Source organism: Aulonocara sp. 'chitande type north' Nkhata Bay, linkage group LG18 (genome assembly GCF_057382095.1).
Source record: "Aulonocara sp. 'chitande type north' Nkhata Bay isolate Kocher_YH1m ecotype deep benthic linkage group LG18, A_spYH_male_GT1.1, whole genome shotgun sequence".
In the NCBI taxonomy this organism is placed as follows: domain Eukaryota; kingdom Metazoa; phylum Chordata; class Actinopteri; order Cichliformes; family Cichlidae; genus Aulonocara; species Aulonocara sp. 'chitande type north' Nkhata Bay.
Window position 1 is genome coordinate 12,780,566 of NC_141361.1, and position 23,798 is coordinate 12,804,363.

The 23,798-nt window shown below is 39.1% G+C and overlaps 1 protein-coding gene across 2 annotated transcripts in view; it reads right to left on the reverse strand.

Annotated features, from left to right (window-relative positions):
* Nucleotides 1-23,798, reverse strand: part of LOC147308116 (guanine nucleotide exchange factor VAV3-like) — a 52,110-nt gene that overhangs the window by 8,714 nt on the left and 19,598 nt on the right. For both annotated transcript variants that reach the window (XM_086272136.1, XM_086272135.1), the window contains exons 12-24: nucleotides 21,911-21,997; nucleotides 20,601-20,686; nucleotides 19,982-20,114; nucleotides 16,466-16,575; nucleotides 14,489-14,590; nucleotides 13,907-13,998; nucleotides 12,491-12,534; nucleotides 11,486-11,510; nucleotides 9,974-10,104; nucleotides 6,252-6,317; nucleotides 5,987-6,021; nucleotides 5,729-5,845; nucleotides 413-500 (exon numbers count right to left, since the gene is read on the reverse strand). In XM_086272136.1, the coding sequence (XP_086128262.1) occupies nucleotides 413-500; nucleotides 5,729-5,845; nucleotides 5,987-6,021; nucleotides 6,252-6,317; nucleotides 9,974-10,104; nucleotides 11,486-11,510; nucleotides 12,491-12,534; nucleotides 13,907-13,998; nucleotides 14,489-14,590; nucleotides 16,466-16,575; nucleotides 19,982-20,114; nucleotides 20,601-20,686; nucleotides 21,911-21,997 (1,116 nt within the window). The remainder of the gene's footprint in view (nucleotides 1-412; nucleotides 501-5,728; nucleotides 5,846-5,986; nucleotides 6,022-6,251; nucleotides 6,318-9,973; nucleotides 10,105-11,485; nucleotides 11,511-12,490; nucleotides 12,535-13,906; nucleotides 13,999-14,488; nucleotides 14,591-16,465; nucleotides 16,576-19,981; nucleotides 20,115-20,600; nucleotides 20,687-21,910; nucleotides 21,998-23,798) is intronic.

A 23,798-nucleotide genomic window follows, 5' to 3' on the forward strand; every position in this document is an offset into this window, starting at 1 on the left:
AATGCAAGGACAAGTTGAAAGGTTAGCTGCTCATTATTCTTGACAGCACAAGCAATGCAAATACAGAGAGTATTACAGAGAAAGTGTCCATGGGCCAGCGTACCACAATGGTTTTTTTTTTTACACCAATGTCAAGTGCAAGCACTGAATACATTTGAATATCAGCTGCTGCGATACAAAGCCACAGCTTTAAAGCATGTCCCTGTGGCTTTCTAAGTGGGTACAAACATGTCAAAATAAACCAGTGGTAGTTATATAATTTTAATTTTAAAAAGTACATTTTTACTTGTATGGAAATTGCATTTTTCTCAAGAGAGGTCTGCAAAAATAGTGGAAAGTAAAAATGATTATGCTTATTAATGCTATAGCAGATTGTAGGCTGCAAAAATCCATAGAAAGATAAAGGCATTACCAGCACAGTTTTGAAAACCCGACTCTCGGCAATGTAAAAGCCTCCATCCTTGGTCAGAATCTTAATGTGCTTGACTTTATCATTGAACCTGTGGAGGATGAATAAGACATGGGTTGTTAATCAAGTAGACATGCTTCTGCATCAGTCCAGTCTCTATGATGAACTGTCACTAAGGTCTGTCTATGCTGAGAGTTGGTTACTATGCTGAGCCAATTTCTATCTCTTACCAAAGCACCGTATAGTCAAAATTATGCCAGAATTAGACTGATCCTTTTATTATAATTCACAAAAAATGTAGAAAAACTAAAAAATGAAGCCAGGGGCTTTGTTCGGTGCTGGCTTTGTTCAGTGCTGCCAAAAATATGTTGCCTACCCCAGCTTTAAATACATTAGCTGACACAACAGTGTCACAACTGTGCTCAGGGTTAGACAACAGTAATTATTTTACTCATAAATTATACTCCGTAACAGTTTCTAATCAGCCAGTCACAAATAGACAGAATAACAAGAGTGTCAGCTTTTGACAGCCACCATAATACCAAAGTACAGCGTGCCCTCCCATATGGAAAAGATATATGTAAATCTTATAAAGTTTGTATCTGTCTTGTGTGAAACTTGTATGAAAAGCATATAAGTGTGAAAACAGATATAAGATCCCTTGAAAAATTATATAATGAAACTTGTATGTTTTGGATACTTACTAAAACAATGTATGAAAGTAATGCGAAAGTGGCCACTTTCATGAGTAAATCATGTAAGCCTTATATGATTTACTCATGAAAGTGGCCACTTTCATGAGTAATCACATATAAGTTTTTACTATTTCTTTTCCGTATGGGCTCTTTTTACTAAGGAATGTGAATTCTGCAATAGAGTTGCCTAATTACTGCTGCTGATTGTATGGACTTGGTGTGTTTGCCACACTGAAAGTTAGTACAATTGCATCACAACCAAATGTAAAACATAACAGTTGCAATTGAGTGATATTGTGGATTAAACGACTAAATCATCACTCAGTGCTGTGCAAAAGTCTTGAGCCATCTCTCATTTCTTTATATTTTTCAACAGCTGTCCAAGGTTCATTTATTCATTCATTTTCAGTGCAGTCTTTGAACCTGACCGCTTTCAGAGGAATGCTTTTTGTTTGTATATTTTTTACTACGTCATATAACATTGAATCTTAGTCAAAGAGCAGCTGTTAAGAAGCGTTTCCTAATTAAAGGAAACAGGCTGAAGTATGGCAAATTACACAGAACTGGACTGAAAAATCACTGGCCAGGTCTTATGGACTGATGAATCAAAACTTTACATTTTTGCTGCATAGTTATCATACAGTATGTACTGAAAAGAGTACGACAGAGGACAAATGCTACAGTCATGGCTTGGAGTTGCACTTAAGTCAAATTTTGATGATCTTGACAAAAGTGATGAAATTATAAATGTAGAAACTATTGTCAGATTTTGATTCGGTGTGTAATACCATCTGGAAAGTATCTGATTGATAAACTTCTAGCATGACAATAACCCCGAACACACTGCCAATGCAGCAAAAGAAGACCTGGATAGAAAAAACAAACAATTGAATGTGATCTACCATGGATTGGGCTCCCCGGGGCTAGGACCTCAACATTAATGTGATGTAAAAAGAAGAAGAAGAGCTTTAAATGTCCTTCAAGAGGCATGGACAACTATTCCTGGAGACTACTTAAAGAATATACAAGAAAGCCTGCGTATGATAGTTCAGGCTTTGTTGAAGAATAAGTGTGGTCTCTAGCTTGTTAAAATTGGACAAACCTTTTTTTTGCCTTGTAGACTGTATTCCCATGTATGTTTGCAAACGTTTCAATAAAACACTGCATCTATTTGAGATTATAATACTATATATAGTTCTATGTTTTAATGTAGGAGTGTTTGAAGTGGTAGTGAAAGTAAGTTGGGAGTTTGAGCCATTTCCTGTAGTGTGCTGTATCTAACATGTCCTTAATATTAAACGAAGGCAGACTGAAAATCTCTCAGTGCAGTGTATAACCAATGAAAAGAATATTTTCAAGTTGCATGTACGACTGTATGGATGTACTAAATGTATGACTGTACTGTAAGTAACATGTTACTGATTTGCAGTCATAGGGTGCCTAACACACAGAGACAGATAACCCGTTTGGTGAAGGCAAGATGTTTCCTTCCCTCGTAAAGGCTCCCAAGGTGTTACACACATGCAAACAGCATTCAGCACACACAAACTGACCGCTTGTAGTGTTTGACACCAGACAGTTCCAGTTGATTAGTAGCAGCTCTCTGTGTAAAGCTCCATTATCTCAAATGGCCATCCTGATAATGATCTTAAGCATTGAGACAGGCAATTAGGATTGGAGTGTTCAGAAACTGGCCCTGTACATCAAAGCTTTGAATGAGGAACGGTATGAGTCCACCAAACCAAATGGGCTGGAATGGTGTGTCACAGTCTGAATAGTCTTAACATCCAAACACTATTTCAGAGTGCACCTTCACTTGTTATAATCTCTTGGAGCCATCATGGCAGGTCAGAGGGACTCGATAGTCCTTTCTTTTTTAACAGAGTGAACAAGCTTTGATGTGCCCTGAAACGTATTCACTAGTTAAATGGGCAGGGCTGTATTTGAAAAGAGGAGTACGCAGGCACTCATCTTGTAGATAAAGCAGTCATTTGTTGAGGCCTTAAGGGAAGTATGTTTTATCTACAACTCAAGTGTGTTTCTAGCCATCTTTTGAAATACACAGACTGATAACTGAAGAGCATCAAACAGTCTGATGCAACGCTATCAAGTTTTCGTTGAATATACGTCTGAGACAGATGGTGAAATAGACTATTCGATTCCCCCTCTTTCCCATGCTATATTCAGTTGAATAACTGTCATACAATAACAAAAATGAACTTCTACAAACTTTAGGCATGATGTGCAAATGCCGGACAAGGTCTCCTTCACCAAAAAATGTTTTTAACTAAAACTAGAAAAGTTTTGAGAATTTTGTACTTTAGCAGTGACAATTGAAAAATGTGTCTTTCAAGGAACATTGTTAATCTAACTCTATATTGTCACAATTACAGGCATTTGAGAATCAGAGTACAAATACAAAATGCAGCTATTCAATGATGATTTCATTCATTAAGGGGAAAAAGCCATACAAACCTACCTGGTTAAAAATGCAAAAAAGTAATTGCTCCCCTTGTTAAATAATGAAATAACTGTGATTAACTTGGTTGTTTGGAAATCTGAGTTCAATTTCATTAGCCACACCCAGGCCTGGTTACTCCCACACCTGCTGATTCACTTAAATAGAACAGCGTCTCAATAACTGCAAGCCTCGCTTGGCTCAGTTAAAGTTTTTGTGATTCAACAATAAGGAAGACGCTGGGGAAAACAGCATTCATGGGAGAGATTCAAGGTAAAACCACTCCACCACGAACCAATATAAACACTAAGGTTCGACTCAAATTTGCTGAAAAACATCTTGATGAGCTACAAGACTTTTGGGAAAATATTCTATGGACTGATGAGACAAAAGTTTAACTTTGGAAAGTTTGGGTCCCATTACATCTGGTATAACACTAATACAGCATTTATTAAAAACAATGTTATACCCATAGTCTAACATGGTGGTTATGTGATGGTCTATGGCTGCTTTGCTGCTTTAGGACTGACACGACTTGCTTTAATTACTTAAACCATAAATTCCGCTCTCTAACACAAAATCCTGAATGACAATGTCCGGCCATCAGTTTGTGGCTTGAAGCTCTGGCGCACTTGAGTTATGCAGCAGGACAATGATTCAAAACACACCAGCAAGTTGACCTTTGAATGGCAAAAATAAAAGAATTGAGGTTTTGGAGTGGCCAGACTTAAATCAGATTGAAAGGCTTTGTTTTGATGTTAAACAGGCCGTTCATGTTCAAAAACTCTGCAGTGTGACTGAATTAAAACGAATGTGCAGAGAAGAGTGGGCCAAAATTCCTCCACAGTGATGTGAAAGACTCATTGCCAGATATCGCAAACACTTGATTCCAGATTGTGCCACCCTCTGCAAATTTAGTGGATAATTACTTTTTCACATAGGGGCAGATAGATTTGGATGGCTTTATTCTGTTACAACATGAAATCATCATTTTGAAAGCTTTATTTTGTATTTACTCATTTATCTATCTCCAGTACTATATTTCTAAGTACTGCAAGTACTATATTTCTAATTAAGAGACCAGTAAGCTCTAACTTGACCTTATTTTATTATATAAATTTATAATTATATAACTAGAGAAGGGCCAAGTTTAATTAATTGTTGTCCTTATAGAAAAGTTGTAAAATAAACCACAACAATGGCAAATGCAGTTTAGCGTAACCTTGAATAATAACTGTTGCATGAAATAAACTGATGAAATTTAACCCACAAACGCACTAAAGTGCAAAATTAAGTAACTGTGTAAAACCATAACAAGATGCATCCCTGGATCCATTTCAGCGAGAGACAGCGTTATAGAAAAATCCCCCAGGACGAAACTCTTCCGATTTTAACCAACAAAGCAACAACAGGATTTAATGAATTCAGTTTTATTTCTTCACGCCTGTAGAGCAAACGGCGGCACTTTTTGCTGGGTGAAGGATTTTTTTTCCACTGTGAAAATGAATTTTTAATTTGTTGGATGCTTGTGTCAAGAATAGTGAAATTTTTTCGTTGATAAGATGGTCTCTTAGGAAATTAGCTACCTCAACAGTCAGCACTGATGCATTTACATACTAGGAGGGCTGGGAACAGTATGTTTTCTCCCAACTATTTTGTCAACATTTAGAAGCTTGTTAGAAAATTAGGGTGAAAGCAGACACTTCAAAACTTGGACCAAATAGGTTTATATTGCTAGAACAAACCCTAAGAAATGTTTCTTTTCTCATTTTAGACCTTTAGAAGCGACACTGCTTTTCCAAACGTTTGCACTTCAGTATAAACTGTGACTCATTACACCAGACATGATTTTTTTTTGTCAATCTTCAGTTACTAGATGCTGCTGTCACTACAACTTATTTTGCAGTGACGACTGGAACATAGCATGATCTCCTTCTGCTGCAGCCCATCCACTTCAACATTTGATGAATTGTTTGTTTTCTGAGTTATTTGCATGTGGGCATTTTGTTTTCTTGAATTATTCCCACCATCCGTCTCTCGCAAGAAGGTGTTTTTGCCCACAAGACTGGTGCTGACTGCATGTGTTGTGTTAATTTCATTTTTATTTTTTTGGTAAAAGAGTGAAAAATGTCGGAGAAAATAAATAGAAAGCAAGATGTCACTTACTTTATGCTGATTGCATATTCAGTGCACTCTTTACTCCTGTGCCGAATCAGATACGTGCTGTTTTCCCGGTCCAAGAGGGCGACCTCAGCTTGGCATCTTTCCATAGGCCCTGCAAACCTCAACATCCATAAACAGCTACTGTAATTGCACTGATCCACTCACAATGCATTGTCATAGTCAATGCATAGCCAACATTATCTATAATCTGGAGTAAGAATGAACTGTGGCCATCCTTAGACATTTATTTTTGCCACTTACCAGAGCTGGGCAGAATAATCGACAGGTTTTGGAACCTGGCATAGAAAAATAATTGTGGTTATTTTGAGTTTTGATTGAGTCAGATCAGAAGGTAGAGGTCATTTATGTGATATTCAAGGCATATCTAATAGCTAAAATCCATCTTCTACAGTGAGAAAACTGCAATATAAAAGCACTACATTCTTCTGCCAAAACATCAATACACTGAATGCATTGTAATGATACTAAATTTGTCTTATTGATCACAATAAACATGCACACTTACACACGGGCAAGGCCTCACAGCATCGCTTGGAAAGAAGCCAATCTTGCTTGTAGCCAGATTTTTGCCCTGCAAAGGCAACCGCTTGTTAATCGCATTATATTTGTCTGGGAGCAACTGCACCTCTCTCTCTCTCCTTCTCTTCCTTTTCTCTTCCCCTCCCACTCTTGCCTCAATAAATCCTCAGCAATTAGCACACAACAAGCACTGCATCTAATTTGTAGCCCGAGTTAATTATGGTTCAAACTCTGCCGGCAGTTAGATTTGTACTACATCAAAACAAGAGCCTCGTTTAACACTAAATAATGGATCTTATTCTGGTCTTTGAATATCCAAACAGCGTGATCTCTTGGGTTGGTGCTAAAGACTCACAATTGCATTTTAGCTAACCCGCCTGAAGCAACAGGCTTTATGTGAAATCATTAATTCCTCCAGCAAACATGGAGTAACAGACTTTTGTTGTCCAGTTAAATAAACCAATTTGGTCAAACAAATTACTTGTTGTTGTTTTTTTTACATAGACTTGTCTCTACTTGGATTGTTTAGTTTATTGTATAACCTTGTTTCTCTATTATGTACATTGTCTGGCAGACAGTAATAAGAATATGCATCAGCATTAAGCTGAAGATAATCTGAGTTTCCAGTTCCAAGTTAGAGGTCAATTTGAAGTCCATTGAGCCAATCTGAGAAGACGTTGAGTGGTGAAGGCATGTGGAGCTCTTCATTCGCCTTCCTGCCCCATTTATGCTTTCCTACTCACTCCTCCTTATTAGAGTATAAAATGCTTTTTGGGACCGTGCAAGCCCCGAAAGTAACTAGATTGGAAAGCAAATCTTTACCCATCTCTATGATTCATTCTGTGTAATAACATTTCATCAAAGGTTTTTTGAGAGCCCTTCTCTATTTGTTATGCTTTCGATAAGCGTATGATAAAGATTAAACTTATTACTCTGTTGGCATAAACAGGCAGGAGCCAAGGGATCAAATGAAATTACAGTGATTGATTGTATTGTTCTGCCAGTGGGATGGGGGATAATTGCCTTCTGGGTAACAGGGGATATGAATTCTCAATGTTCTGTAATTCCATCCTCTGGCGCCACTGGGGACATTGGAGATTAAAGATACCCTGTGGAGTTTTCATTGTAAGCAAACATGACTTTGTTAGGATTCAGGGTTTCTTTCCAAAATGTAGTGTGTGACTGTAAGACCTCACAAACTTACTGAAAACAAAACCTTCTATTCCTTCTTTTATTATAGGTATCACAGACCTCTTCTTCAAATGTAAAAAGTAACAGAGGCAAAAATAAACATTTTGAGGCTATATAGTTAATAATAACAAGAAGAAGAAGAAGAAGAACAGAATAAAAGGCTGATCGACATAGTGTTGAAATGAATGAGCGTGGTTAACTGATCCTTGCTGCATGCAGAATGCCAGATAACCAGAATGGCCCAGAGGTAAAAGTTCCAGAGGAATTTATCCCATGGAAAACTAGGCCCACATCATTATTCAAAACAACCACCTTTAGCTACAGTAACTCAAAATAATCATTTCTGTGTGACTGATCAGTTTCTCACATTGTTGTGAAAGAATTTTGGTCCATTCTTCTTTACAGTGTTGATTTTGTTCAAGCATTCATTTCATCTGCTCTCCCTTATGTAGCAGGCTTGTCAGAGAAAAACGTTCTCCAAGTGTGACAATATGGTGCATTTTTATGACCGAGCAACAGCCTCAGACATAAACTGGTTCATCCCAAGGACAGAACGCCCAAACACAGGGTAAAAAACAGTTTATGAGCTGAGTGCAGTGAGGAGTGTTTGGACGTCTACATAGCAGAAACCAAACAGGGACTGCACAAATGCATGGCACAACATAAGAAAGCCACCTTAACAGGACAAACTTCAGCTAGGGTGGCCGTAGTTCAGGTGGCAGAGAGGTGACCTCAGAGTAAAGATGGACAAAGATGGACAAAGATGGCAGATGGGTTGAAAGAACAGTAAAAAAGGCCATCTACATCCACTGTGAATGATCAGCATTGAACACAGGTGATGGCTTACGACACCAACTATCAGCCACCTGCAATCCAATTCTGAGATCCCTTCCCAAGTACGTCAACCCCTATTCACACTATGCCTAAGGTGACCTCAATAGCTCATGTGATGCTGGAGTGGGACAATGTCTTACAGTGGTTTCACCTGTCAGCCCCGGTGACAGGAATGACTCATGCCTTTTTTCACACTTTGGCTCACAGAACACACCTCAGAACCTCCTCCAACCCCTCTTGGATAAGAGGCAAAAAAACCCCTAAAGAAGTCCAGTTTCTTTCTTTTCAATTTCTGAAGGCTGCCAATACCAGGATGCCAATGAATCTACACAGTCCTGATAGATGATAAACTTCCGTAAAAGAATTTCTTGAAACATGCATTCACACCACTTGAAAACTTGTACAGTCATATTACAATAAGGTTGATTACAATAAGGCGGGTGTTGATAAACCTGGAAACTGCTTGTGTAGCCACTTCTCCCTGCTTTCATAGAGTGCTTTAAAAAATTCTGTGTCAGTGCATGTGTGGAAACCAGCTTCATATTTAAACCAATGGAAAAAAAATGATACAAACATAACAGGAATCCGCTTATCAAATACTGCTCCACTGTTGGTTATAAAGTCAACAGGACAGCTTTTAGTTAAGCTATTTACATTATCATTATGCAGAGCTCAGGAATACACAAATGTGTTTTATCAGATAATTCCTGTGATTATCCCCTTCCAACATGCAGGGTTACCATGGTAGCAAACAATGCAGTGCCATCAGGTCTGTGGCATGACATTCTGGTCGCTGCTCTATCAGCTTACATGAAGTCTCATGGCATTCATGTCCTCACCCTCCACTATGTGCTCTGTCACAACAGAGAGAAACATGAAGCACAGGAAATCGGGCTAACTGCCTACTTCCAGCTGCGCTGTTGGCAAAGACTGCAGTACGATTGGACCTGTACCAGAGGAGAAGGATGAGGCTTTAGCACCAAAATAAAGCAGAGTGAGAAAAAGCTAAGGAGGCTGCCGGAAGACCCCAGATAAATCGCCATCCCTTCAAAAATAGAAAAGGTCAAATGCTCTCAACCGCTGGCTGACCTCGTGAGATGGTTGTTAATGTGCCGGTCCCCGAGGTTGCACACCACCATTAGAACGTCCTCCAGAGCCTGAGCTGTATGCCGTTTTATTGTTTCGCCGTGGCAGTCAATTAATCAAGTGGAGCCACTAATTGGTTAGATCATCTGATGTAGCCTCTAATTCAATCTAAAGAGTGAAAGAACAGCCAAATAACCCATTTGTAATGTAACAGGGGTCCAGTGAAGCTCATACAAATCTTCAGCTGATATTTTTAATTGGAGCTGACCTCATCATACTGTCACATTTGCGGCTCACCTGATAGGACACCCGATGTGATGAACAACAACAATGCAATTAGTGATTTATAGCAAACGGCGGCCAAAGGGAGATAAATTGTTGAAGTCACCACATTAATCTACATTTTTGAAAGCTTTTCTGTCACCTAACGGCATCATCCAGCATTAAAGGAAGATGTAACATACAGCACAGATTCAAAGTCATGACAGTGCAAAGACATTGCGTACACCACACCAAACCTAGTCAGCCATAACATGTTACTTTTTCATAGAGTCACAGATGTTGAGATAAAACAAGGTTGAGCTGAGTGACACGCACCTGCCACCAAGAGCTGTGCAAGTCGGCAAACATCAGTTCAATGATATCCCCCACGTGAATGCTCAGTGGGGGCGCACACTGAGAAGAGGGGATGCCACTGTAGTCTCTGATCACAACCATCCTGGGCAAACCTAGCAGACAGGGAGCGTAAAGACATTAACACTCAAAATTAGAAACATTTTGTGTGACTTTTTTGAGCAACATAGAGAACTAATACATTGTGATCATTCATTTTATTTAAGGGATATAAATAGTGCAGCTACATGACCGAGAAATGTCATGAAAAAGGTGCTTTTGGTTGATTGCTCAACAAGCAGACCTGGGCTATGCAGTGAAAGATATGAGAAAATACACCTTTTTTTTGGGAAATTCAAGTGAACCACCCATTCCATCATTTTATCCACTTTCACCACTAAAATGCCCAAAATAAATTTCCTGTATTCTTCTTACCCTGAAGGTTTAAGCACATTCTCTAACCTGATGTGTAACAGGTACATAACTACACAATTGATGACAGTGGATTCTGTCAATTTTGATAACAGCCTAAACCATCATACTGTCACTATTCTCAAAAGCAACAATTTGCCATTGCAGGAAATTCATCTCTTTGATTCCTGAATGGCTCAGTACCAATCTTTCCACGGCATGGCAGACAAATACAGCCATGAGCACGGGGCTAAGGCTAAGACTAAATACCCCTGCCAACTTAAAAGACACAGCCACTTACTCTCTCCTGACTCACACATCTAGACTTCTCAGTCGCATCTCCCTTCCAGCCACAACTGCCTTGCAAACCAGCCTGGGGAAACTATTAGCTGGCTCTGACCTCAGATGAATGGAATATCTCACATTCATGTTTTTAATAAGAACAATAAGCACAGATGTCTTTCTCATAAAGGCCCTTATGGAAATTGATTTATCACAAAGGCACAGCTCAGCAGTTGAGGCTGAGGCATATAGACTGCTGGAAGTGTTTTTCTGCCGACATTTCTCCTGCCATGGTTCTCATAATGATTCCACCCACACCAATTCATCTCGGTGCTGTCTAGAGTTTAAGCATCACGGCATGAAGTGAGAAAGAGGTTTCTGTGGTCTGGTTAAGGATTTCTTCTGCATTCTATTATTCATTGGTTATTCTTGCTTAAGTATATTTGTCAAGAGGAAACTGTTGCTGTTCATTACCTCCCTTTAAACACTGCATGCATGTGAGCAAAATAGATTTGAGTATTTGTGCAGAAGTGCATTTCTAAGGAAGAATCTTGAGGATTTTTTGTGGCCAAAAAAAGAAGCATTTCAGTTGAGTGATATGTGATCAAAAGCGAATCACAGCATTGAAGGGTTAGCTTTAAACCACCCTCTATCTGTTACAAAACTCACTCTGGCCTGTGACTAACCATCTCCTTTTCATCCTGTCTGCGTTTCTGTTTTGCTACAGAAGTGAGATGAAAGAAGCTTAAGAGGTACCACGTAAAGCCCTTAGCAGGTTCACAAAAGTGGTCAAGCCATACTGACCTGGGTCCGCTGGTGTTGTGTTGTCCTGTGAATGGAAAGAGAAAGCAAGATGCAAGAGAGAGAAAAGAGCATGAAACCAAGAAAGGAAGAAAGAAATATGGAGGAAGGAAAAGATTGATAAATATAGAGGTAGAGGTTTCTTACTCCCTGTGTAGGATCAGCCTGACCTGCACAGTGAGTCACATTCTTAATACATCATTCTGTGAGTGTTCTATTTTTAAGGTGGTTAGTTAAACAATATGAAAAGTTAAAGACGGAAATCAAGAGTAAATTGTCAAGGTTTCATCTTTTTAGTATAATAACCAAATAAAAACTGTAAAAGACATAAATATTGTATTATTTTATCCTTGTTATGACTACAATAGATTGTCTGCAAATTATGTGGACACAATGTCTTTATTCTGCAATTGCAGTTGAAGAAGGAGAATGAAACTTGGCCATTTAAGGATATTTTTGAGGATTTTCTGCATAAACAGTTGGCTGTTACGTGCCACAGATTTAGCTATGGACTCCTATACTTCTTAATTGAGGCTCTGTTTCAAAGTTGACACATAAAGACTGCCATCTAAATAGTCAATAAAGACTAAACTGGCGAGATACACCAGCTGCTGTGATTGGACAGCTGTTACATGCTAGTGCTCTGCCTTGTATTTCATTCAAATTGTAGGCGCTACACTCTGTACAAGTCTTTCAATTAAGGAGAGTCTTTAAATCAGTGTAATGTTGCTGCAAGACGAGGAACAATAAAATTACCACTTAAGCAAAGTTTTCAAAAGGGAGTTGACATTTGTATACCAACATCTTTTATCAACTTAACAAGTGTAAACTGTTCACTAGTATGACCAACTCACTGGAATATCAGTTTACATGGGCACAAAATCATTCCTCACTTATATGTGTCCATAGATGAGAGTGCTTTTGTGCTCGGCGCTACAGTTCATCTGTCTCCATAATTATGTTAGCTTAAGTGTCTAAGTCACAGAAGAGAAACAGACCGGGTCTTACCTTGGGTCTCAACTTGACAGGCTCTGCAGTGAGGTGAAGAACAGCTACAGTGAGAGGAATACAATATGAGTGCGTGGTGGCTTTCTGACATGCAACCTCAGCTGTCAACCTCTGCTAGCCCTCATCATGCCTCTGAATGCATAAAGACCACAGCACTTCTGTTAAGAAGGCTTGTCAAAGGCCTCAGCTAGCTTTAGCCAGCCTGTGCATTCAAGGAGAGTAAAGAACTCAAACTACAGCACCAGAATGGTGACACAGGCCCACAACTAGACATAGGAATAAGATTCAGCAAGTACTAAATGAAGCAAACAATTATATATGTAATATATATAATTATATGTAATATAAATATTTGTAATTTGCTACTTTGTTTGCTACTTTGCTACTAATACAGAATTTAGATTTTCCTTCAGGGAGAAATAATCTGTACCTTTTCAGAGGAGTAACAGTGTGTGAAAAACTAAGTACATCGAATTAATCGGTAGCCTTTAGAGCTACCTTTAGCAGCAACAACTTTAAATGACTGGTTTATCTCACATCATTGTGGAGGATTTTTGGCTCCCTGTTGTTCACAGCATTATTTCAGTTCACTGAGATTGTGCATTTCAGTCAGGTTGAGGTCTGCACTTTGACTGGGCCAACTTCATTTCTTATTCAGCCATTCTATTGGAAATCTGCTCATGTTCTGGGGATCATTGTCCTCTTAGATGACCCAGTTTTGGTCATTTCATCATTTTCATCAGCATTATGGCCAAACATCTCCATCTTGTCTGTCCAAAGGATACCGCTCCAGAAGTTACAAACCTAAGCCATGCTGCCATGTTCTTTTTAGAGAAAAGGTGCTTTTTCTTGTCAACTCTCCCAAAGGAGCCATAGTCATTTAGTCTTTTCCAATCGTAAAAAGGTGATGTGTCTCTGAGATGTGTCTCTTGGGGTTCTGTTTTGGGTTGGGTTTGTTTTTTCAAAATTATTAAACGGTCTGATCTTGACCTTGAATTTGCCACTCCTGAGAAGATTGTGGCATTGTGTTAAGACAAAGATGATGAGTTAATTAAGTTCCTTTGATTAGCAGCAACTGGCTTCTACTTTCTCTCTTAATTCTTATAGCAGCAGTTTAGGTGTACTTAGATTTTTCACATGACTGTGAAAATCCACATGGCTGTAAATTTTCTATACAGTTGCAAATCTGGTACGAGTGTTTTATACCAGAAAAAAACTCAAAAGAGTGACCAAACTGTTAAAAGGACTTTCTCTAAGGAGCACAAATGTGCTCAGTCGACTTCATGGGTTTTTTTGCCTTTTAGATGTTTATATTTTGTGTGTTTTTAATCAAAACTGTGGCATGATGGTGATGACAAGGGTCACCCAAAATGTGGGATTGAGCAAAACAATTGGTTTGAGAGGTTTTTCTCTCACCTGTTCTCCCACAGACTCCCAGTCGACCCAGACACTCTTTATGAGCCCCCAGGCCACATTTTAGACAGAGATAACCCTGGTTAAAGATGCCCCTGGAGACAACACAGAATATATTTCATGTACAACAGCGCCCTTATAAGAAACACACTGACATTTAGAATTTGCTCTGAACACCCTCAAGATAAGAGGAATGGTACAGCACGTACCATTCAGCTTTAAAACTGATGATTTCTGTCAAACACTGAGATTCAGTTCAGTATCATGTTCTTGATAAAATAATACTACTAACAATTAAACTAAGCTCATTTCAAAATAACCTTCTTTTCCCCAGAAAAAGTGACTGAAAGCCAAAATATATAATGGGTCATTATGTTCCTTCATGCATTCAATGGAAAAAAGATTTGAAAGTTATCTTAAGAGAGCTATCAGTGAAATAACACATGATGGTTTGCTATCTTTGAGCTATTCATGTAGTTCGAGTTCATGGCAACCCTGTTTCAGGTACACGAGTGTTTGAACTTCATCCCAAAAACATAATCATCTAAAAAAAAACAAAAAGAGCTCACTGACAATTAATCTTACCTAAGCAAAAGATGACAGAAGCTGCAGGAAGTGATCCTTTCAAACGTGTGCATCTTAAAATGGTGGGAGTTGTGGGTGGCCTTCTCCGGTCGGATATTTGATCTAAGACAAAGAAAAATGAGCAAAACGTTGCTTAAACACTAAAATGAACTAGCAGCTCTGCATGGTTGTGCTTAACCAGAGCGTGTTAATGCTAACAAGCATGCATGTGAATATGGTTACGATCACAATGCTACCATATGCTTTGCAGCTTTCATGTTTACCACAACCTCTATTGTAAGCTGTTTCACATATGAGTGTTCTGAAAATGCTGAAACAATCAGGTTAGAGCTTGTCCAAAGTTGTCCTTCCTCACATGTAGCACACAGTAGAAGCTAGCACATGTCAGCCACATTATTACTGAAATATTCTGTTTTTTTAGCCAAGTACTGGCCAGTACTTGAATGCTGTGACCACAACATTGCCTGCTCTACTGTGAAATTGAACACCTGACATACTTTGTTTGAAGAAGTCGACAGGTTAAACCACCTAAAATGGTTCCCATGCACCTTTTTCAGGTAGGCTTAAAAAAAATCCAGAGCTGCATTGAATATGCACAAACAGCTTTAGTTAAACGTGTGAGGATGCTAATATTTGCTAATTGTCTCTAAACACAAACTACAGCCCCAGGATCATGCTGCTCATATGGCTAAAAACATGTAAGAACTACGTTTGTATGAGTGGGCGTCTCAGTAGTGGGAACAATTTTCTTCCTGTTTACTCAAATACAATTCATTCTTAATAATTTCTTCATCAACTAAACAGAGCAACTTTGTTGGGGAAGAACAATCTTTAGTTTATTCCTTCAGCTGATTGAAATAAAAGCAATTTTACCTACAGTGCACGCATCCGAATAAATGAAGAGGACTTGAATGAGCCCAGGCAAATCTAATTTTGATCTGCATGTGTGTATCTGCACCATGAGAGGTGGAAACGTGAATAGCAGGAATAGGCAGCCTTTCTGGAACGTGAATAAACACACAAAACATTTTTGTATTAAACACGCCATCCAGAAGCCGCTTAGACTGAGTGCTCCCATAAGTGAGTCCTTCATCAAAAGCCCACATCCTCTTAGGTAGGTACAATTTTCACTTTTTGAATTGGCCCCTTCTGGTGTCATTACTCAATGCACAGAGGCACAAGTCGCTGTTTTCAGGTGCAAACCCTGCCCGTGCGGCAAAACAGTTTTAAACCTGGGGTGAAAATGGATACAGTCTTTTCTTTTAAATTTTGGAAATTACACATTCAGTTTTTAGTGCCAGGGGCTTAATGGTAATGGAAGTGTAGAAATTCATACGTCACTGCATAAAGTTTAAGTTCAAGGAAAGACAGAGAAGTACTAAAACTGCACATTGTGTACTGTACAATTTGCATTGCTGGTACAGTAAACATATCAAGAATACTTTCACCGAGAAGTTTATTTAGAAAGGCCACAGCATACAGTTGGGTTTCACATATATATACAACCCCAACAAAAAAACATTTGTTCAGTCAGAGTGTGATGTCAAAACAAGACAGTATTCTTCCAAATCAACATAAAATAGGATGTGGATGGGATATCTGCCCGCAAAAGCTTCCTACTGTTACAAAATAATATGAAAGATATATCTCCATAAAGCACTGATTTGAAAAACCATCGAGGCAGAGTGACTTCTTTGTAGTTCTGCAGCTCTCTGGAACAGTTTATGTGCAGCTGTATATGTGTGTGTGAGTGTGTTATCTTACTGTTGTCAGCAGTGTGTGCTTGGTAACAGCTAAGACCTGATCAAACAGTGCACATGAAAGAGTCAACACCTCTTTTGGCCTTGGAATAACACACATGCAAACAAAGACAAATAAACAGCGTACACACCCACGCATAAGACCAGTGTGATTACGTGTCTGCAGCACGGCTACCAAACTGTCACCGCTGTGGTGTTCATGTCTCTGTATACTTACATGGCCATTTCAAACTGATCCAGCCACTTCTTCTTCAGCTCTCTGGTCTTAAAAAAGAGTTCAAAGCCCGTGTGCCCCTGCTGGTGTGTCACATAGAACCCGTAGCACCACTGTGGGGTTCAAGAAGAAGGAAATAATCAAATTCACTAGTGTGTTTTGTTTTCTTTTTCTTTCTGATGCATTTTGGGTGCAGAAGCATTTATGTGTGGGGCTAAACTGACTAAATGTATACAGGAATAATTACCTCACAGAATCAACACTTTCGTGGCGGGGGACACAGTAGTTTGGTTGGTGAAAATCTTTCTTCACAGCAAGAACAAACTTTTCATCTATGTCATAAATCCCCAATACCATGACAGGTTGTTGCAATGTAGTTATCCGTTTAACTGTAAATAGTGCATCGTGCTCTGTAATTGGGATGGATGCATTGTCTGAAATACCAGAGAATGACTACTGAGCTACTGGCTGTTAAAACAGCTGAATAAAAACCTTCAGGGAAAATAAAATACACCCAAGTAAACTCTGAGTGACTCCATCCGATGCTGTTGTTTTACTGGTTATCATATATTCCAGTTTGTGAGTTTGTATTCAAGTTAGGAATGCAGATGCCCACACGGTCTTTTGTCAAGCTGAAATTATTGTTTACCATACGATAATAATAAAATAGCGCTTCATTTTTGGAAAACATGTTTATAGGCCTTTTTTTCTTTTTTATGAAAAAAACAGGACAATTTTTACATTATTAAATATGAAACTCAAGTCGAGAGACAGTCACCTTAGCTTCAGTTAGTCTACACTCATTTTTTAATTTAGACTATAATTCAATTCAATTTACTTATATGCCATCTGCTGCAACTATAGTTCTGACTATACATTCATACAGTACTTTAGAAACCAATGCAGGCACAGTGACACCGTCTGCACATTGACAGACCTCGGGGGTCCAAACCTGCCCAATAAAGTCCTTGGGGCCCCTCTAGTGAGACCAGTGACACTTGAGTTGTAAGTTACACAAACCCATACAAAGTGGCAATGAAAAACTAAAGACTCATATTGCTGATAAGCTGCAGTGTGAGTTCAATCGATTCAGCTCCCAGTAGTTGCTTCTAAGTGAGGACGATGGGCAGGTCAGACTTTGAGAACTACCCCTTATCTCGCTTTAAAACTAGCTTGTGAAGCTGTTTCACTCAAAAACTACAAATACGTTGGAAATGTGTTGAGGACACTGTGTGCTCACAGTCGTTGGTGATTTCCCTGATCCATTTCTGCACCTACAGAAAATGTCTCTCTTTTCTTTTTTCTATTTTGCCTCTGCAATCAAAGACAACCATGTTTGCACTGTTATAACTATAGCTACATTTATCTATGATTGTACTGCATGTATGTGCCAGTGCAAGTACAAGTGCAATTTTTTTGTTTTCATGAAAAAGCAAAGTCACTTGAGCCAAATGCCCCCCCCCCCTGTCAAAGTTGCCTGTCCAGTTCATGTGGTCTGTTGCCAAGCTTGCACATGCAAGGAAACCTCTTGCTGTGAAGTGACAGTGCTAACCACTGCAACCAGAAGTGCTACAGACACAGTGTTTCTAGTGTATGTGATAAGTCGATCAGGATTAGCTTCATATCTGCCATACAGACATAAGAGTGGTGCCTGTACTGCAGTATAGGGGAAATAAACCCATTCACCAAAATGCCAAATTCTTCCTTTATTGTTCCATCACACACGAGCCATGTCTAAAGAAAATAAGCACATTAAGAAATGGGTGCTATTCCTCGTCACCAGCATTTATGCCTTGTATCTGACCAAGACAACTAAGGGCTTACTGAATCATGGTAATCTCAAAATATCTAAAATACAGTCTGGGTTTAATTTTATTTAGCATCATTTTGAACCACCTTGTAATTTGTAATCTTGCCAATCACACATTTCTTTTAGTTCAAACAATGACATGACAAGATAGACAAAAAGAGGAAGACCACAGAGAAAGGTTTAGAGAAGCAGTGACAAGAGGACAAGCAGATTGTTGGTGTGACAGAAGAGAAGAAGATGATGAAGGTGGAGAAGAAAAAGACAAAGAATGACAAGGCAAAAAGAAATGCAGACACCACCCTTCTAACATAAAGCCATAACGCTTTTATCAGTCTCCACTGACGTCTTTGTGCCAAGATGGCTGCCACCAGCCTCACAGATCAGTGCATCAAGAGAGCAGCAGCAATAAGATTTTAACACGTGCTCTGCACAGAGAGTACTGAATGACTTAAGCTGTGTTAACATTGAGACAGAGCGTTCTTAGAGAAACTAGAAAGCTTCGGAAAGTCCTAAATTTCAGAACATAACTTCTAGGCCAGAAACCAGCCAGCTATACCAGATCTTGACCACGTCTTCTGAATTTTAAACTGACAACTGTTTGCTTGTTGTCTTCAGAAGCATATTCAATTAATCAGCTATCCTCAAATGCATTTTTTTTTCAACCACTAGCTACTAAATAGCTCCACAGCAGCACTTTCCGTTTAAGTGCCTTGCCCATGGGTCCATTAAGGGACTTTTTAAATCATTTCCCAAACCTCTTGGCTTTTTCAAGTCTAATCTGCTTCAGCTGATTGTATCATATTTAATAACAGGAAAAGTGGTTGGGCTTTACCTGTCTGTGACTGGCTCTGAAAAGTCCTAAGAGTTTCTGAGTGTTAAATCATTGATAACCGTGAGGGTGCTCGGTGGTCACAGCGCTCAATGAAATCTACCAAAAAATGGGCTGTAGCTTTAAATGGCCTCGGAGGATTGCGCACATCCTTCACCTGATATTAATATCGCTGTCTTGTGTGTTCATGGGGGTAGGTACAGAGTATCTCTTTCTCTGACTATTAGCTTTTGGGTGCAAGTCTTGCGACAAAGAAATTCTTACACATGTGTCTGTGTCATTTTGTGCAGCATTAAATAAAGGTCGTATGTGATTGATGGAGCTTTAGGTTGAAAGCGGGATAAAAATGACGGGTAGAAATGTATCCGACCGTGTTAAGAATCATTAAGGGGTTTATGTCACTGCATGTTTCAGACGAGATTTTTAATTCAGAAATATTGAATAATCCTATCTAAAATATACCAATCACTGTCAAACGGAAAATAGACAATAGAGTAAATGAGGATGATAATAGAGTCTCTTTGAGAAAAACCACAGAGCCATTTCATTCTGGCAAGCTGTCACTTTCACATTAGCAATCAGCAGCAGAGTGAGAAGACACCATCTGTGGGCATACATCAACAAGACATCAACAAGTCCACTCCACTACAATACGGCCTGCAAATGTTCCCACAAGCCGAAAGATAGCATAGTGTGTAAACTGTATGCACCTTACGGGCTTCTACATCCGTGTTTGCCAAAAAACAAATAAACGCTACAGCCAAACTGAATGACAACATTCCTTAGTGTATTCATTAGCGTAATTTACAGACAGATAAAGATCCATTTCACAATAAAAGATGACACAATAAAAATACTAATATAGTACACCGTGTCTGACCTTTTTACCCTCTCTGTCAGGCGTGGGGTTGTTTGTGATCTTGAAGTAGTTGAGGTCGAGTATGTCTTTCATCTCATAGTTGTCTCCTCTTCGCTTGCAAACAATGACGGCCACATCAAATAAAAAGATGTGCCTATGAAATAAGAAGACAGAGTGTTACATTGCTTCATTATTAACATGAGTATATATGTCACGTACAGTTGTTGCAAAGTAGGTTTGTTTTTATTGTTGTTACTTTCTTGCCTTAGAGGTTAAGAAAGCTGACACCAGTATTTGGCTTAACTCTGAAGGTAAATATATCAGATACCACAGTTTTAGTCTGACGTTTTCTTGGATGCCTGAAAGTGTTTGTATCCCACAACTTTTGTTGTAGGGTAGGGTTCTTTTTTGTTGCCAACAAAACAAGAACCCTATGACCCCAAGTCAGTAAACTAAATATTGCTGATTCTTTCTTTCTTTTTTTTATTTACAAAAATGAAACCAACTTATTTTTACTCCAAATTCCACATTTTTCTGAAAATTTGAAAACTATTTCATTAAAATTAATTTAACATGCATGTGTTTCCTGTCTGCAATCCTAATTTTCCTTCCCAAACAATGAACTTGGAGGTACAACAACCTGTCCTGTTTCTTCTTGTCAACACTGGAGACTATGCGCACCTCTCCATCTCCCTTTGGCCGGCCGTAGGTGACTAGCGGCGTGTTCTGCAAACAAAACACGAAGGAGGTAAAAACGCTAGACTATACACTTTGGAGATCAAGCAACTCTTAAAATGTCAAGGTTCATCTTTCTCAAGGCTTGAAAAACATACAAGGATCATATCTGATTAATTCAACATTTTGATGCAGAACTGGGACCTACCAACTGGAATCCAAGCGAGAGTTGAATTTAAAGAGTTAAAAAGAAGAGAAAAATAAACGAAGATAGTTTGAGAAAGCAAAAGGTTTTAATCACACCTAACAGCTACTTCAGGAATGCAATATATATTCATAAAAGTACCTAAAAGTATACTAATATGAATCAAATCCCCATAAAATATTAACTTCTGCAAATAAATTTTCACATAATATTCACAATAAGACATCAGGTAGGTTTTTGGACATTCAATTGATTAGATCAGTTGATTCCTGCCACCTGATTCACTGATTAAAGTTCATTCATGTGCAATCAGGTCAAGACAAGGATGAGGGTCTTTGTAATCTGACAAGCTCTCTTGTCTCTGCTGCTGGGTTTCACGACTCTCTGTAACCTCCCTGTTTTTTCTTTGACCAGCTTCTCTCAACTACTGAAACCTTCAGAAATGTAAAAACATAATTTACATTTTAATGTCAGCGGTAATGCTGAACAATAATATAAATATATTTCAGTGGATGCAGCTAAATTGCATTAATTATCCATAATTATGCAGATTACTTTTAAATCATTCTTATCTAAAATGTTTTATTATCCCATCAGACATTTATTATGATTCTGTTTTTAATCACAGTTGAAAAATCTACAAAAAAAAAGAAAAGTTCTTCACATCTCGCACCTAAGAAGAATGACTGAAATATTTAGTAAGCTATTACCCAATACATTTTCTGTGGATAGTCATCACTGCAGCTCTAAATGGTATTATCTTTCTCTAAATCTCTGATATGGTTTAAGGCGGGATTTTTAAGACCTCAAAGATACATAAAATACACTTTTTGCCTCTATTATTAGCCGTATATAGTGGCATCTTTTATCATTGTGCATGTTTGAGCTGAATTCTGTTTCGTGGTGGATTCCCTTAGACTACATTAAATTTAGACAAAGACTGGACTTTTTAAGCACTTGCGAAAACTGAATGTCTTCTAAAAGAAAAAACATGTTGCAGTGATATTTTACACTCTTATGTGGTCAATCCTAACAGCTGCTGCTAATTGTTGAAAAAATCTTTATTTTACCAGGTTTTCAATAGACCTCTGGTACTGGTCGATCTCCCTTAGAGTCTCATTATCTCTCTTCACCTCGTTGACGTACTGAGCCAGGTCCTGACAATACAGACCCACACAGACACAAAAACACACATATTATGCTTTGTAAGTTCAGTCTGAAGGAATTTAAACATGTAAAACAAATCGTTTTGTAAAGATAGTATCATGTCTTTTGTGCTACATTTTGGGGGAAATCGCCCATTTAAAATACAGTGGGGCAAAAAAGTATTTAGTCAGCCACCGATTGTGCAAGTTCCCCCACCTAAAATGATGACAGAGGTCAGTAATTTGCACCAGAGGTACACTTCAACTGTGAGAGACAGAATGTGAAAAAAAAAAATCCATGAATCCACATGGTAGGATTTGTAAAGAATTTATTCGTAAATCAGGGTGGAAAATAAGTATTTGGTCAATAACAAAAATACAACTCAATACTTTGTAACATAACCTTTGTTGGCAATAACAGAGGTCAAACGTTTACTATAGGTCTTTACCAGGTTTGCACACACAGTAGCTGGTATTTTGGCCCATTCCTCCATGCAGATCTTCTCGAGAGCAGTGATGTTTTGGGGCTGTCGCCGAGCAACACGGACTTTCAACTCCCGCCACAGATTTTCTATGGGGTTGAGGTCTGGAGACTGGCTAGGCCACTCCAGGACTTTCAAATGCTTCTTACGGAGCCACTCCTTTGTTGCCCGGGCGGGGTGTTTTGGATCATTGTCATGTTGGAAGACCCAGCCTCGTTTCATCTTCAAAGTTCTCACTGATGGAAGGAGGTTTTGGCTCAAAATCTCACGATACATGGCCCCATTCATTCTGTCCTTAACACGGATCAGTCGTCCTGTCCCCTTGGCAGAAAAACAGCCCCATAGCATGATGTTTCCACCCCCATGCTTCACAGTAGGTATGGTGTTCTTGGGATGCAACTCAGTATTCTTCTTCCTCCAAACACGACGAGTTGAGTTTATACCAAAAAGTTCTACTTTGGTTTCATCTGACCACATGACATTCTCCCAATCCTCTGCTGTATCATCCATGTGCTCTCTGGCAAACTTCAGACGGGCCTGGACATGCACTGGCTTCAGCAGCGGAACATGTCTGGCACTGCGGGATTTGATTCCCTGCCGTTGTAGTGTGTTACTGATGGTGACCTTTGTTACTTTGGTCCCAGCTCTCTGCAGGTCATTCACCAGGTCCCCCCGTGTGGTTCTGGGATCTTTGCTCACCGTTCTCATGATCATTTTGACCCCATGGGATGAGATCTTGCGTGGAGCCCCAGATCGAGGGAGATTATCAGTGGTGTTGTATGTCTTCCATTTTCTGATGATTGCTCCCACAGTTGATTTTTTCACACCCAGCTGCTTGCCTATTGTAGATTCACTCTTCCCAGTCTGGTGCAGGTCTACAATACTTTTCCTGGTGTCCTTCGAAAGCTCTTTGGTCTTGGCCATGGCGGAGTTTGGAGTCTGACTGTTTGAGGCTGTGGACAGGTGTCTTTTATACAGATGATGGGTTCAAACAGGTGCCATTCATACAGGTAACGAGTGGGGGACAGAAAAGCTTCTTACAGAAGACGTTACAGGTCTGTGAGAGCCAGAGATTTTCCTTGTTTGAGGTGACCAAATACTTATTTTCCACCCTAATTTACGAATAAATTCTTTACAAATCCTACCATGTGGATTCATGGATTTTTTTTTTCACATTCTGTCTCTCACAGTTGAAGTGTACCTCTGGTGCAAATTACTGACCTCTGTCATCATTTTAAGTGGGGGAACTTGCACAATCGGTGGCTGACTAAATACTTTTTTGCCCCACTGTATCTGCATGTTTCAGTGCTGAGAATTAGATGGGGAGACAA